The sequence below is a fragment of the Somniosus microcephalus genome, chromosome 34 (genome assembly GCF_052327205.1).
Source record: "Somniosus microcephalus isolate GS21.2 chromosome 34, FLI_Smic_1.0, whole genome shotgun sequence".
Classification (NCBI taxonomy): Eukaryota; Metazoa; Chordata; class Chondrichthyes; order Squaliformes; family Somniosidae; genus Somniosus; species Somniosus microcephalus.
In genome coordinates, this window is record NC_141020.1 from 21,279,511 (window position 1) to 21,295,972 (window position 16,462).

Below are 16,462 nucleotides of genomic sequence, written 5' to 3' on the forward strand. Positions count from 1 at the left end.
TAGCGAGTTCCACATTCTCACCACTCTCTGGGTAAAGAAGTTTCTTCTGAATTCCCTATTGGATTTCTTGGTGACTATCTTATATTGATGGCCTCTAGTTATGCTCTTCCCCACAAGTGGAAACCTTCTCTCTGTATCCACTCCATCAAAACCTTTAAAGACCTCTATTAGGTCCCCCCTCAGCCTTCTTTTTTCAAGAGAAAAGAGACCCAGCCTGTTCATCCTTTCCTGATAGGTATACCCTCGCATTTTTGGTATCATCCTTGTACGGTGGCATAGTGGTTAGCACTGTTGCCTCACAGCGCCAGGGACCTGGGTTCGAATCCGGCCTCGGGCGACTGTCTGTGTGGAGTTTGCACATTCTCCCCGTGTTTGCGTGGGTTTCCTCCGGGTGCTCCGGTTTCCTCCCACAGTCCAAAGATGTGCGGGTTAGGTTGATTGACTATGATAAATTGACCCTTAGTGTTAGGGGGATTAAATACGTGGGGTTACGGGGATAGGGTGGGATATGTGTTGGTGTAGGGGTTACAGGGATCGGGTGGGATATGTGTCGGTGCAGGCTCGATGGGCCGAAATGGCCTCTAACTGCACTGTGGGGTTTCTGTGATTTCTGTGAAATCTTCTCTGCACCCTCTCCAGTGCCTCTATATCCTTTTTATAATATGGCGACCAGAACTGCACTTAGTACTCCAAGTGTGGTCTAACCCAGGTTCAATACAGGTTTAGCATAACTTCCTTACTTTTCAATTCTGTCCCTCTAGAAATAAACCCTAGTGCTTGGTTTGCTTTTTTTATGGCCTTGTTAACCTGCGTCACACTTTAAGTAGTAAAACGTCCCAAGGTGCTTCACAGGAGCGATTATCAAACAAAATTTGACACCCAGCCACACAAGGAGATATCAGGACAGAGGTAGGTTTTAAGGAGCCTCTTAAAGGAGGAGAGCGAGGCAGAGAGGTTTAGGGAGGGAATTCCGGAGCTCAGAGCCCAGGCAGCTGAAGGCACGGCTGCCAATGGTGGAACGAAGGAAATCGGGGAGGCTCAAGAGGCCAGGATTGGAGGAGCGCAGCTATCTCGGAGGGTTGTGGGGCTGGAGGAGGTTACAGAGATTGGGAGAGGCGAGGCCATGGAGGGATTTGAAAACAAGAATGAGAATTTTAAATTGTTGAAATACGCACCTATAATGCACCAGTGCCATTACAGCTTCATAATACAGCAGATTAGTCAATCACAATTATTCTATAAAGTTCCTCTGTAACCACAAAATACAGGAAGAGCCACTAATAACTGAAGATGTTAAACTCAACCCAGAGGCTCAGTACTGTTTTCTTAATCTTTCATTCCACCTCATTACCTTGGAAAACAGCGAATTTACGACATTGCCCAAGCTAGGTCCGGAGAAACAATGCAGGCTGGGGTCTGATGGCTTTAAAACTGCAGAAAGGCCCCTCCTTTCTCATCCAGAACGACAGGAGATTCTGACTTTAGAGAAATTCCTTCAATATTCAGACGTGCAGTTTCCATTGCAGCCACTAGATGTTGCGCACACGCTTTCAATAAAATCGATGCACTTAAATCACTTCAGATCACAATAGGTGCTAAGTTAGGAATTGCTTTAGAACGCAGAGTTAAAGATGTCCCATTCAGCGCCTGACTGAACATAAGAATGAGCGCACGGGAGCCCGTAATGTGATGGCGAGCAGCCAAAGCACTGAAGCACACTGGCCACTGGCACTCCCTATTATCCAGCACAGAGGCCTGAGGCCGACCAGGCTCCCTGTCTGCCCACAGGGCCGGCCAGCTCTCCAGGATTGGCCCTGGAGTCTCCAGGAGCTGAAGATTAATCTCCAGGACACTGCTGGGAGCAACACCCGGGGAGAAAGATCAGAGGGCGTAAAATAAAATGGCGTTTTAAAAAATATTTATTAGTTATAAAGATATTGGAGATGGGGAAATAAGTGCCCTCTCGCTGACAGTCAAGGTGAATCTAATCGGGTAACAAAGAGTCTGTTCCCTTTCTGATTGGCCGTGGGATGGCGGTGCGCCTGGAAGATGGACCAATGGCCAGAGAATGGGGGCGGGGCGGCGCAAGGTCATCACAGATCACAGAATCACAGAATCCCCACAGTGCAGATAGAGGCCACTTCGGCCCATCGAGCCTGCACCGACACATATCCCACCCTATCCCCGTAACCCCACGCATTAAATCCCCTAACACTAAGGGTCAATTTATCATAGCCAAATCAACCTAACCCGCACATCTTTGGACTGTGGGAGGAAACCGGAGCACCCGGAGGAAACCCACGCAAACACGGGGAGAATGTGCAAACTCCACACAGACAGTCGCCCGAGGCCGGATTTGAACCCGGGTCCCTGGTGCTGTGAAGCAACAGTGCTAACCACTATGCCACCATGCCCCCCTCATGTGACAAAGGCTCCAGGAATCCACCCAAGCAAAGTTGGCAACCCTGCGCACCCAGCGCCAGCCAATGAGGGGCTTTCGCGCTGTGGCACTGAGAGGGGGTGCACAAACAGTGCCCCAGGCTGATTAAAGGCCTGCATTTTATTTAAATTGGCAGCTTGCCCATTGCTAAGAGCCTAGTTGGAACGGGGGTTTCGAGGGAAACCCAGAGAGTGGCGGGTGGGGGGGGCGGGGAGGACAGATTTTCCCATATCTAGGGCCCACGCTTCATTTTATCAATAGTTGACCCTTGGCCTTGAATGGCCAGATGTGGCGAGGACACGCAAGCCCAAAGCAGGCGTAAAAATGGAAAACAAAATGGCGGCAATGTTCAGGCGTCCAGTGGCCACTGGCGGCTGAAATTCCAGAGCCTCTTCTCCCAGTGCGTCACACGCTATGCACCCGGGAGCAGAGGGAAAACCTGCAGAGGGAAAACCTTTAAACCTTTAAACGAGGTCCGCTCATTCATTGGTGGAGCATCTAAGTGGCAATGGGGCAGGGAGCGCCTTTACCGGCCCTATGATCTTTGGCGGCGCGGCAGAGGTGTATGTTGGTGTGCTGTGTGCTTGGCCACTGATTTGTACCATGTCTAACCACAAATGAGTTCCTGATCTCAGCCAAATCACTGGGGTAAGTGGATGATAGGAACAGGAAGAGGCCATCAGCTCCTTTGAGCCTGTTCCGCCATTCAATTAGATCATGACTGATCTCGATCTTAACTCCATTTAGCCGTGTTGGTTCCATATCCACAATACCCTTACCCAACAAAAATCTATCACGCTTCCTCCAGTCTGAGGGGAGTGGTAGCTCTCCAGCCCTGGGGGTTGGTGCTCTACCTTGTCAGAGATCAGAACATGGAGTCTGCCGGTACAACTATATCAGGAACGGGCGCTCTCTCCGAAACCATCGGTCTCCAACGACTGCCATTATTCGGCCGGACCGATGAGAACATTGCTGAGAAGAGAGCCCTGCAGGCATCCCCAATCCAGGCTCCCCGCAGATTGGCGTGGCTCTCGAGGGCGGCCAAGAACCAATAGAATCATAGAATAGTAGAGCACAGAAGCAGGCCAGTCGGCCCATCAAATCTGCGCCAGCTCTATCGAAGAGCCAAATAGGAGGGAACATAGGAACAGGAGGAGGCCATTCAGCCCCTCGGGCCTGTTCCACCATTCAATTAGATAATGGCTGATCTGTGACCTCAACACCTTGGACCCTTGAAGTCATGCAGGATCTGAAAAGCTCAATTTAGGATTCCACACTTCATGGCTCCGTCGCACGCGCTCCCACGGCGGAGCACCCGATCAGTACTGGAGTCGGATTGGAAAGGATTGCTTTTCTCACAGATTGTCCAACTCTGGTGGATGTGCAAGAATGGCTCAACTTTCCTTTAAGATAGGAGTTGACGCTCCCTGGGGGAGAGGACATTGGGGTGTGTTGTGGGGGTAAGGGGCTTTGTTACGTTCCCCCAATAGTATATCATGGGCAACCATGGTTTCCTGGAGCTTGCTAGATTGTTTAGTGGAACCGGGAGGAACTTCCCAGGGTTTTTCCTGAATCCCGCTCCTCAGAATGGGTTCCATTAGTTTCCCACATTTCGGATGAGCCAATAGCTGCCCGGGCCAGATTTGTCCCCCTCTTATGCACGAGTCTTCACAGAATCACAGAATCACAGAAACCCCACAGTGCAGATAGAGGCCATTTCGGCCCATCGAGCCTGCACCGACACATATCCCACCCGATCCCCGTAACCCCTACACCAACACATATCCCACCCTATCCCTGTAACCCCACGTATTTAACCCCCTAACACAAAGGGTCAATTTATCATAGCCAATCAACCTAACCCGCACATCTTTGGACTGTGGGAGGAAACCGGAGCACCCGGAGGAAACCCACACAAACACGGGGAGAATGTGCAAACTCCACACAGACAGTCGCCCGAGGCCGGATTTGAACCCGGGTCTCTGGCGCTGTGAGGCAACAGTGCTAACCACTATGCCACCGTGCTTCTTGTTCGAATATTTCAGCATCCAATGATTACGTCATTAATATCAGGCAGAGCCCCACAGATTTGCCCCTTCAACATCCTGGGACATGTGACACCAGGCGTGGGGTTTCCCTTGGTATTCATTCCCTTTAACTTGGCAAGGATGTCCAACACACTGATTTTTTTTTAAATCCATTAAATCATTCTACAACCTCCCTCCCATCTTCAGTTATTCCACCACATTTATCCTTTAGAGTTTTAACTCTCTCTCCCTTAATTACCATCAAACATTGTTTTATCATCCTGTTTCTGCCGCATTTCACTCCAGTCCTCCGTAGTATTTTAAGCTTGTTTTTTAGAATTTTCCCAAACTCCCCCGTCTCTTGAACTTGCCCTTCTCTCCCCCCTTGTGGCCCTGGTATTGATTGCTTTATTTTTACATTTCTATTTAAATTTCTCCCTTTATCTATTTGAAGGGCTGCGTGCTTGACTTAGGCTGATTTTCCGTGGGGCAATGCTTGGCTTGCATATTTAGTGATAGTTCCACCAGTATTCTGTGCAGTGGGCTCGGGGTTAATAAGAAGCTGCAGTGGCTCACAGTGGAAAAGAAACAAAGAATTTGCATTCCTCCAGCGCCTTTCACAACCTCAGGACGTCCCAAAGCGCTTTACAGCCAATTAAGTATTTTTTGAAGTGTGGTCACTGTTGTAATGTGGGAAATGCAGCAGCCAATTTGCGCACAGCAAGGTCCCTCAAACAGCAATGTGATAATGACCAGATAATCTGTTTTTTATATGTTGATTGAGGGATAAATATTGGTCAGGACACCGGGGAGAATTCCCCTGCTCTTCTTTGAAATAGTGCCACGGGATCTTTTACGTCCACCTGAGAGAGCAGACGGGCCCTCGGTTTAACGTCTCATCTGAAAGACGGCACCTCTGACAGTGCAGCACTCCCTCAGCACTGCACTGGGAGTGTCAGCCCTGGATTGTGTGGTCAAGGCTCTGGAGTGGGACTTGAAGCCATGATCTATCTGACTCAGAGGTGAGGGTGCTACCCACTGAGTCACAGCCGACAAGGAAGTCACTGCCCAGGGCGGTGTTGGTGCAAGTAGGCCCCAGGCTCAAACTACAGCCTGCGTTGTCTGAACTGACGGCAAAAGCAAATGCACATGAGGGAGGCCATTCTGCCTATCTAGGTAATTCTTCCATAGAAAGCTCTGCATCCCCATCACAGCCTCTTGAGTGACTCCAGAGTTTTTGCCCCCAGTTCCCTACACAGAGCCCATAGGAGTAGGCCATTCGGCCCCTTGAGCCTGTTCCGCCATTTAATGCGATCATGGCTGATCATCCAAATTCAGTACCCTGTCCCTGCCTTCTCCCCATATCCCTTGATCCCTTTAGCCTTAAGAAATATATCCAACTCCTTCTTGAATATATTTAGTGAATTGGCCTCAACTGTCTTCTGTTGTAGAGAATTCCACAGGCTCACTACTCTCTGGGTGAAGAAATTCCTCCTCATCTCAGTCCTAAATGGCTTACCCCTTATCCTTAGACTGTGACCCCTGGTTCTGGACACCCCAATCATTGGGAACATCCTTCCTGCATCTAGTCTGTCTAGTCCTGTTAGAATTTTATAAGTTTCAATGAGATCCCCTCTCATTCTTCTAAACTCTAGCGAATATAAGCCTAATCAACTCAATCTCTCTTCATATGTCCACTCCAGGTATTGTTTGAAACCCTTAATGACGCCTGTCCTGAACTTGACTTTTACCAGATTGCACCAACGCCCCCTTGTCCTGCAGTCAAGACTTAACTTGAAATAGTGTTCATGATTTTTTTATCATTCATTCATGGGATGTGGGCGTTGCTGGCAAGGCCAAAATTTATTGCCCATCCTTAGTTGCCATTGAGAAGGTGGTGGTGAGCCGCCTTCTTGAACCGCTGCAGTCCGTGTGGTGAAGGTGCTCCCACAGTGGTGTTAGGGAGGGAGTTCCAGGATTTTGACCCAGCGACGATGAAGGATCGGCGATATACTTCCAAGTCAGGATGGTGTGTGACTTGGAGGGGAACTTGGAGGTGGTGGTGTTCCCATGCGCCTGCTGCCCTTGTCCTTCTAGGTGGCAGAGGTACAGGATTACCCTTTGTATGCCACTTAGTGCCTTATATACCTTTAGGAGTTTCCCTGTCATATGTCTCCGTTTAAGGACGTGAATACTGTCCTAAAGTGCATGACAAGTTACGTGAAATTACTGGCACGTTTAGTTTGCAATCCCTTTTATCTCTGCTAATTTTGCCAAAATGTTTCTGGGGGATGGGGGTCGAGGGTTGGTTTATACAGATATAAGATCTATAAAGGACTTTAAATTGAATTAGTTCTCAACACATGACCTTTCAACTGGATATAAAAGGTTAATGGTAGACTGCGCCCCACAGTCCGCCTGTAACATCGCTCCCCACAGTCCACCTGTAAAATTGCTCCTCACAGTCCGCCTGTAAAATCGCTCCCCACAGTCCGCCTGTAAAACCGCTCCCCACAGTCCGCCTGTAACACCCCTCCCCACAGTCTGCCTGTAAAACCGCACTCCACAGTCCACCTGTAACACCGCTCCCCACAGTCCGCCTGTAAAACCGCTCCCCACAGTCCGCCTGTAAAACAGCACTCCACAGTCCACCTGTAACACCGCTCCTCACAGTCCGCCTGTAAAACCGCTCCCCACAGTCCGCCTGTAAAACCGCTCCCCACAGTCCGCCTGTAAAACCGCACCCCACAGTCCGCCTGTAACACCCCTCCCCACAGTCCGCTTGTAACACCGCTCCTCGCAGTCCGCCTGTAACACCGCTCCCCACAGTCCGCCTGTAACACCCCTCCCCACAGTCCGCCTGTAACACCCCTCCCCACAGTCCGCCTATAAAACCGCTCCCCACAGTCCGCCTGTAAAACCGCTCCCCACAGTCCGCCTGTAAAACCGCACCCCACAGTCCGCCTATAAAACCGCTCCCCACAGTCTGCCTGTACCACCACTCCCCACAGTCCGCCTGTAACACCCCTCCCCACAGTCCGCCTGCAACACCCCTCCCCACAGTCCGCCTATAAAACCGCTCCCCACAGTCCGCCTGTAACACCCCTCCCCACAGTCCGCCTGTAACACCCCTCCCCACAGTCCGCCTATAAAACCGCACCCCACAGTCCGCCTATAAAACCGCTCCCCACAGTCCGCCTGTAACACCGCTCCCCACAGTCCGCCTGTAACACCACTCCCCACAGTCCACCTGTAACACCCCTCCCCAAAGTCCGCCTGTAACACCGCTCCCCACAGACCGCCTGTAATACCGCTCCCCACAGTCCGCCTGTAACACCGCTCCCCACAGTCTGCCTGTAACACCGCTCCCCACAGTCGCCTGTAATACCGCTCCCCACAGTCCGCCTGTAACACCGCTCCCCACAGTCCGCCTGTAACACCGCTCCCCACAGTCGCCTGTAACACCCCTCCCCACAGTCCGCCTGTAACACCGCTCCCCACAGTCTGCCTGTAACACCCCTCCCCCCAGCCTGTCTATATATGGTATTGTCCTGTCTATATATGGTATTTTAGCCCCGAGGTTGAGAGTTCAAATCCCACGTCGGCAAATTAGGAAACTGAATTCAATAAGTCCGGTAAACTCCTGGATTGTTGCAAAAACCCAACTGGCTCTCTGATGTCTTTCAGGGAAGAGAAGCTGCCCAATCGCGTCCCCCCCCCTCCTGCCCACCGCCTACACGTGACTTCAGTCACACACTACGTGGATGACACTTAAAGCAACTAGGAATGGGCAATAGATACTGATTTGCCAGAGTTGCCCACATCGCCACAATCTGCCTGAAACACCTCTCCTCACAGTCTATCGTCCCCACAGTCCGCCTGTAACATCTCTCCCCGGGAGGCCGATATTACTCACCAATTGTTCACTTGTAAGATTGTGAGGCCCGTGTCTTGCGCTAACTGTTTCTTCTGCTCCTCGGATGGGTACGGGTGCTGAAAAAGGGGGGACACAAGAGGGTAGAGTAAGTCACGGCCTTAATTCCTCAGCTTCGCCGGGGGCCTGACACCGATCCACGACACAGCGCCACAAGCTCGAAGGACGCCCCGATCATCCAACACTCCTGGCAAGGGAAGCGAAAACTGCACCAGGACCAGCAGCTGGGCAGCGATGAGGCGCAGCCTGAAAACCCCAGACGCTAAGTTGAGTGAGAGTGGCAGAGGCAGGGGAACAGGGCTGACACTATTTGGAAGGCAGGCAGAGGACATCCCCCCCCCCCACCACCCCGGTGTCCTGGTCAATGTTTATCCCTCAACCAACATCACTTAAAAAAAACCAGATTATCTGGTCATTATCACATGGCTGTTTGTGGGATCTTGCTGTGCACGAACTGGCTGCCGCCTCTCCTACATTCCAACTTCATTGGCTGTAAAGCGCTTTGGGACGTCCTGAGCTCATGGAAAGCGCGGTATAAATGCAAGCTTGCTCTCAGTTCTTTCTCTCTTTTCTCTTGCTCTCGTTCTCTGTCTCGTTCTCTCTCTCTCTCTCTCTTGCTTTCCTTCTCCTATGCTCTTGTCAGCGGGCTGCATGTCTTGATCATTTAATTCAAAGCACGGGGCAGAACTCAGCAATGGAAATAATCACTGCAACCAGCCCGAGGGCGAATTTCTTCACAGTCAAATGAAGAGCTGGGCCCGGGCTCTCCAGAGGCCCGACGCCTGGATCTTTAAAGGGCCGAGGCGCTCGACAAACTTGCGGGCAGTTGAGAATAAACGCAGTCAACAGAATTAATATGTCCAGTCGAGGCTGGGGAGGCAAGGGTCTTGGCAAAGGCGGTGTTAAACGTCGCTGCAAAGTCCTCGGAGAAACGGAATGACCAAAGCGGCCAGTCACCACCTGGCTCAGCGTGGGTGTTAAACAGCAGCAGTAACATCGCTGGCCTCATTGCAGAGTCGCCAAGGTTTGAGAGGGAGACTTGCATTTCTGTAGCGCCTTTCACGACTTCAGGATGCCCCAAAGTGCTTTAAAGTGCCTTTTTTTTTGTGGAAGTGTTGTCACTGTAGGAAACGCGACAGCCAACTGATGCACAGCAAGCTCCCACAAACAGCAACGTGATAACGACCAGATAATCTGCTTTTTTTTTTGTGATGTTTGCTTGAGGGATAAACATTGGCCAGAGCTCCCCTGCTCTTCTTCCAATAGTGCAATGAGATCTTTCATGTCCTGCTCAGGGGGCAGGCGGGGCCTCGGTTTAACATCTCATCCGAAAGACGGCACCTCCAACAGTGCGGCGCTCCCTCAGCACTGCATTGGGAGTGTCAGCCTAGATTTTTGTGCTCAAGTCTCTGGACTGGGACGCGAACCCACGACCTTCTGACTCAGAGGCGACCTGGAAGAATGTCATTAAGGATTCGGTTACGTACACTGAACACGCCCACACGCAAGATGGTCACTTCCCTGGATGTGGCACACGCTCAGAAATGGCAGGGGGACGATTCTCTATGGGTTCAGTGGTTGAAGCACAAAAAAGAAATGGGGAGTGACAAAGATAAGACATTTCATCTGAAGGTTCGGCTGTCCCCCTCGCTGGGAGTCACTGAGGATTCACCTACTGCCAACTGCTCACTGGGGCTTTAAAATCAATCTTGGGATTCATTCCGAGTCTCAGGGTTTGAAGCTTCAGTCATGGAGATGGGAGTCAGTTCCCCACCCTCATCCACCCTCGGTCCCATCGCTCCCAAAGCCGCTGAATCTCACCGGGCCCCGGGTCATAAGCTGCTCTCCGCTCTCTGGACCAAGGGATGGGGGTGGGGCTGGACGGCGGACAGGGTGCGCTTCACGTGCGAGCCCAGACCAGTTAGTGTTGGCTGGCCATTCAACTGCGGAGACTACTTCTGGCAGGGGGGTCAACACCACGATCAGGAACAGAAAACCCTCATGAGCATTTCCCTTCCCCAACTCGAGGGGGGTTGCGGGGGGAACACCTAACTGAGCCCCTGCTGAGATCAGCTCACTCTACACAGGTCCGGTCTCGGACCGGGGGATCTTCCCTAGCCTGCACGGCTCAGCCCTGCACTGGGCGCTGCTTTTACAGTCTGAGTCACACTGGGGGAGGCTCCAGGGCTTCACTGAAGCGGAGCCAATGCCCAATCTGATGTCGACGGGTAAGCCAAGCAAATTGGCGCTGTGGGAAGACTGAGGCCTGCTAAAAAGCTGGCATTCACCACCACCTCTGGAGGTGGCAGCCCCCTGTCAGCCAGCTAATCAGCCATGGCTCAGTGGGTAAGCACTCTCGCCTCTGAGACAGAAGGTTGTAGGTTGGAGTCCCACTCCAGAGACTTGAGCACAATATTTAGGCTGACACTCCCAGTGCAGCACTGAGGGAGCGCTGCACTGTCGGAGGGGCCGTCTTTCGAATCGGACGTTAAACCGAGGCCCCGTCTGCCCTCTCAGGTGGATGTAAAAGATCCCACAACCACTATTTCGAAGAAGAGCAGGTGCCGTTCTAATGGTGTATTGGCCAACATTTATCACTCAACCAACATCACTAAAACAGATGATCTGGTCATTATCACATTGCTGTTTGTGGGATCTTACTGTCCACCAATTGGCTGCTGTGTTTCCCACATTACAACAGTGCCTACACCTCAAAAGTGCTTAATTGGCTGTAAAGAACTTTGGGACGTCCTAAGGTCATGAAAGGTGCTATAGAAATGCAAGTTCTTTCTTTCAATATTGGTTTTAACACTTCAGACCCAGTTAAATTATCATGTGATTTAAACCTATGTGATGGTGTGAGGTAGGGTCAGAATGTGTGAGGCTTGGCAAGTCTGGCGTATAAGGCAGCGCCCTCAAAAAGCTTTTTGCCACATAGCTGAAGTCTAAAAGTCTCAAAAGATCACAACTTTAGCCATCTAATTACAGACTGAATGTGTCTTTCTTTTCTCAGGCTGCTTGAAGGGCAGTGACAACAGATGGCAGATAACATTATGATCCATTTAATTCTGGGAAAAAGAGTGGCGGGCTAGCCTTTTACAGGCCATGGCTTTGGTGGCCTCTCTGATTCTTATCTGACAGGCCCGTGATAGATGAGCCCTGGGCCCCAGTGTCTCTCACACTAAGGCCTGTGTCGTAGGCATTTGACAGCAGGGTGACGGATGGGGCCTGTAGAAAACACAGGCCTCCGTCCACACTCCTAGGCCTGGCAGCAGGATAGGCCCCAGGGGGTTGCCATGGGTTACTGGATCATGCTGCCTCTCCCCTGTTTCCAATTGCAAATAACCACATAACAAACAGGCCTGCTGGGATTGTGACAGCTGTGACCTAAAATGAACCCGGAAAAAGGACAAAAGTGTCCTCGGAGATGGGGCCATTGAATGATTGATTATGATCTTTGGACAGAAGACAGGTCTTTCAGGTCAGAATGTGAAGCAAAATTACATGTTTTAAAAATAATTTTGATGTACAGCATTTAATTCCCCCGCCCTTTTTAAACAGTTCCTGCACGGGCAGTATTACCTCAAAAACAGGAGGATAGCGTTAACCTTGGAATGTTTTGAGCATTTTCGCTTAAAGAATTTAAGAATTTGGTTTGTAGCTTGCAGTTTTGGGTTTGGAATTTGGTTAAAGGTATATCCTTTCTACAGTTCTCCTAGAACAGCCTGTACTTGGGTCAGTCTTGGCTCAGGTGGCAGCACTCTCAGTTCTGAGTCAGAAGGTTGTGGGTTCAATGCACCGGCTCCAGAGACTTGTCCGTGTAATCTAAGCTGACACTCCAGAGCAGTACCGAGGGAGTGCCGCACTGTCGGAGGTGCCGTCTTTAATCCAGCCCCTGTTCAGATGGATGTGGAAGATCTCATGTCACTACAGGAAACTTTGTTATATCCAGCACCGACGGGACCGAGCTGTTGCCGATCTATCAAAACTGCCGGACAAACCAGCGTTAATGTTGAAGCATACGGAGATTTGCAACTCCGTACCTGGCAACAAACACTGTTGCTTAGCAACAGCTTCTAAACAGTCGGCCGTACCTTAGAAGCGTCTCTGTAGCTTAGCAACAGCTTCAGAGAGACTTTGCAGAGCCCCACTGTTGAAAAAAAAGCCACGAGAAGAAAAAAAACCTAACAAAACGGCTCCTGATTTCTGCCGGTAGATCGAGGTTGCCGGACATACAACCTCCGGATAAACCAAAGTTTCCTGTATTTGAAGAAGGGAAGGGGGCGTTCTCCCCAACTTTTATCCCTCAACCAACACCACTAAAAGCAGATGATCTGGTTATTTATCCCATTACTGTTTGTGGGAGCTTGCTGTGCACAAATTGGCAGCCGCGTTTCCTACATTACAACAGTGGGCTACACTTCAAAAGTACTTCATTGGCTGTAAAGCGCTTTGGGGCATCCTGAGGTTATGACAAGGGACAAAATAAATGCGAGTTCCGTCTTCATACTCACAACAGTTCCTAATATTATTGAATCAGTAAAGTTCAGGGTAATTACTTTTAGCCCAGTCCAAATTCAGAGGGGCAAATTAGGTGGCTTGAAGGTTCGGATTCTGATATTCAGAAGAAAGTCCCAGAGCAATGAGAGACCCACGGCCCATCAGACTTGCTCTGTACAGAGTACATGTCTGAGTATTTCACCATTGACCTACCTCACCACTTCCTGTGGCTTCCCCACTCTAAGGGGCAGAAAGCTCCTTCCCTAAACCCCCTGGACAGACTGCCCATGCTTCGCTCGGAGGGCCAGTATTTTACGGTCAGTGGGGGCCTCTCTGATTTCTCCAGACACGTATCTGCGCTGCCCTCGGCTGTTGCCTGACCCTGCAGTGGGTTCTGGGACTCGGTGCTTGGGTGGGACTTCCTGCTCACGTACAGCGGCTTTCAGGCCTCAGAGCAGAGGCAGCGTTAGGAGTGCCGGAGATGGGGGAGCGGAGAAGGGTGTCAGTGAGAAGTGGGTGTGGGGTGGGGGGGAGAGTGTCAGTATTAAATGAGAGGGGAAGAGAGTCAATATTAAGAAAGAAAGACTTGTGTTTCAAAAGCACCTTTCATGACCACCAGATGTCCCAAAGCACTTTACAGCCAATGAAGTACTTTTTGAAGTGTAGTCCCTATTGTAATGTAGGAAACACGGCAGCCAATGTGCGCACAGCAAGCTCCCACAAACAGCAATGTGATAATGACCCGATAATCTGTTTTAGTGATGTCGATTGAGGGATTATTATTTGCTAGGGCTCCCATGCTCTTCTTCGAAATAGTGCCATGGGATCTTTTACGTCCACCTGCGAGGGCAGATGGGGCCTCGGTTTAACGTCTCATCCGAAAGTGCAGAGCACCCTCAGCACTGCACTGGGAGTGCCAGCCATGGATTTATGTGCTCAAGTCTCTGGAGTGGGACTTGAACCCACGACCTTCTGACTCAGAGGTCAGAGTGCTGCCCCCTGAGCCACGGCTGACAGCACTAACTGAGGGGGAGAGTGTCAGTATTAGTTCATTACTGTCCCTCCTGCCAGTGGAAACAGTTTTTGTATATTTGCTCTAACAAAGTTCCTCGTAATTTTGAACTCGATTAAATCACCACTTATCTCCCTCTGCTCTACAGAGAACAATCCCAGCTTCTCCAGTGAGACCACACCGTGAGTATTGTGTGCAGTTTTGGTCGCCTTATCTGACGAAGGATGTTCTTGCCATGGAGGGAGTGCAGCGAAGATTCACCAGACTGATACCTGGGATGGCAGGAATGACGTATGAGGAGAGATTGGGTCAATTGGGCTTATACTCGCTGGAGTTTAGAAGAATGAGAGGAAATCTCATTGAAACTTATAAAATTCTAAAGGACTAGACAGATTTGATGCAGGAAGGATGTTCCCAATGGTCGGGGAGTCCAGAACCAGGGGTCACAGTCTAAGGATAAGGGGTAAGCCATTTAGGACTGAGATGAGGAGGAATTTCTTCACCCAGAGAGTGGTGAACCTGTGGAATTCTCTACCACAAAAGGCAGTTGAGGCCAATTCATTAAATATATTCAAGAAGGAGTTAGATATATTTCTTAAGGCTAAAGGGATCAAGGGATATGGGGAGAAAGCAGGGACAGGGTACTGAGTTTGGATGATCAGCCATGATCTCATTAAATGGCGGAGCAGGCTCGAGGGGCCGAATGGCCTACTCCTGCTCCTATCTTCTATGTCTATGTTTCCACATAAGTGAAGTCCCTCAGCCCTGGTAAATCTCCTCTGCACCCTCTCCAAGATATTGGGAAGGCGACCAAAAAGCTTGGTCAAAGAAGTGGGTTTAAAGGAGGTCCTTAAACTAGCAGGACGGGGGCAGGTGGATTGGCGAAAGTGTTATGAGGGGAATTCCAGAGCGTGAGAACCAGGAGGCTGAAGGCACAGCTGCCAATGGTGGGGCGAAGGGGAGGGGGGGTGCGTTTCCACAGGAGGCCAGAGGAGCAGAGAGTTCAGGGTGGGGTGGGGGGGGGGGGGGGTGGAGGTTACAGAGATAGGGAGGGGGTGAGGCCATGGTGGGATTTAAAAACGAGGATGAGAATTTTAAATCGGAGGCACTGTGAGACTGAGAGTCAATGTAGGTCAGCAAGGCCTAGACTGATGGGCTAGTAAGACTTGGCAGATGTGGCAGGTCTATGCTCAGGGCTAATTTGGAATTGCTGGCTTTGTGGAAGGTGTGTCAGCTTTTGCTACTTCTGCAGGTTCAAAGCTCAAAAAAAAATCAAGCAAAGCTTAAGTCTCTCTTTACTATTGATCCGGCTTCTCAACCGCTATTGATCCAACTCCTTTTCTAAAGCTGCCAGCTCATTCTGCCTCAACTCCCTTCTCTGCCAGCTTCGTCCACCTTCCACACTTCCTGCGGGAACTCAAGTACTTTTTCTAATCTCCAATCCCGCTCGTGTTTGTGAATGTTGTACCTGTGTCCTATATTCCTGTGAAACTTCTAATAACAATCGTAATAAGTAACGTCTCTGCATCATAACTCCCAGTAGCTTTAACACCAAACTCCTGCCAGGGGGGAGAAATTGAGTATAGCCCCATTTGGGGCACCAGCCTCGCCAGGGCGCTAAAAGTAGCGCCCCGGAAACATTCGCGCCCCCGCACCGGAAATTGAGTGGTTGCGCCCCAAAGGGAAGCGCGGCGCTACTGGAGGCGCCCCGCATCCCTCTTGGGGCGCTGCGAGTGAATATCGTGGCGCTACGTGCCGCAGCGCCACACGCTGCGGCACGTCGCGCTGCGGTATTGCAGGCCTTCCTCCCCTTCTTAAAGGGGAGGGGTCTTGAGCAGCGCGATCTGGGGCCCAACTGGGCCCCCGAGGATCGGGAGTGCAGGCAAAAGAGCCCGGCACCGAAGAGAAGTGCCGGGCGCCTGGAGCGCAGCCGGCACACAGCGGGGGCGGGGGGGGGGGTTCAGGAGGCCGGGGACGGGGGCGCAGGCAGGTGCTGGCAGGCGGCCAACAACAAAAATGGCCGCCCCGCACCTCGCCTTTAATTTGCGCCTCCCCGGCCGCAGGTAGGCCCCCCGGATCCCGTCGGACATAGCGTCCGGTGGTAAATCAGGGGTGCTGCCGAATATTGTGGCCGGGGCATCAGCAGGGCACTGCTCACACGAATGACGTCATCGGCAGCGGCGCAGCGCTAACAGTTAGCGCCACCACTAACGTCCCGCAGAATTTAGCAGGAGGCGTGGACAGTGCCGCGCCCGAGCGCCAGTTGGCTTGTGACCCACTTAGCGCCCTCTTAAGGTGCTAACGGGTGGCACAACCAACTGAATTTCTCCCCCCTGGTGTCCAAGTTTCATCTGGACAATTTGCATAAGCTTTTGTCACACTAGGGCCGTCCAGTGCAGAACAGTAACATTGATAACTCCAGTAATATGAGTGTGTGTGTTTGTATTTGTGTGTATGTGTTTGTACATGGTTATGTGTCTTTGTACATGTATGTATATGCCAGTGTTATATACATGTGTGTATATACATGTGACTATATACGTGTGTGT

At 51.0% G+C, this 16,462-nt stretch overlaps 1 protein-coding gene across 5 annotated transcripts in view; it reads right to left on the bottom strand.

Moving 5' to 3' along the window:
• Positions 1-16,462, bottom strand: part of LOC147096872 (homeobox protein Meis1-like) — a 639,590-nt gene that overhangs the window by 18,973 nt on the left and 604,155 nt on the right. For all 5 annotated transcript variants that reach the window (XM_085973574.1, XM_085973575.1, XM_085973579.1 and 2 more), the window contains exon 9: positions 8,384-8,460. In XM_085973574.1, the coding sequence (XP_085829700.1) occupies positions 8,384-8,460 (77 nt within the window). The remainder of the gene's footprint in view (positions 1-8,383; positions 8,461-16,462) is intronic.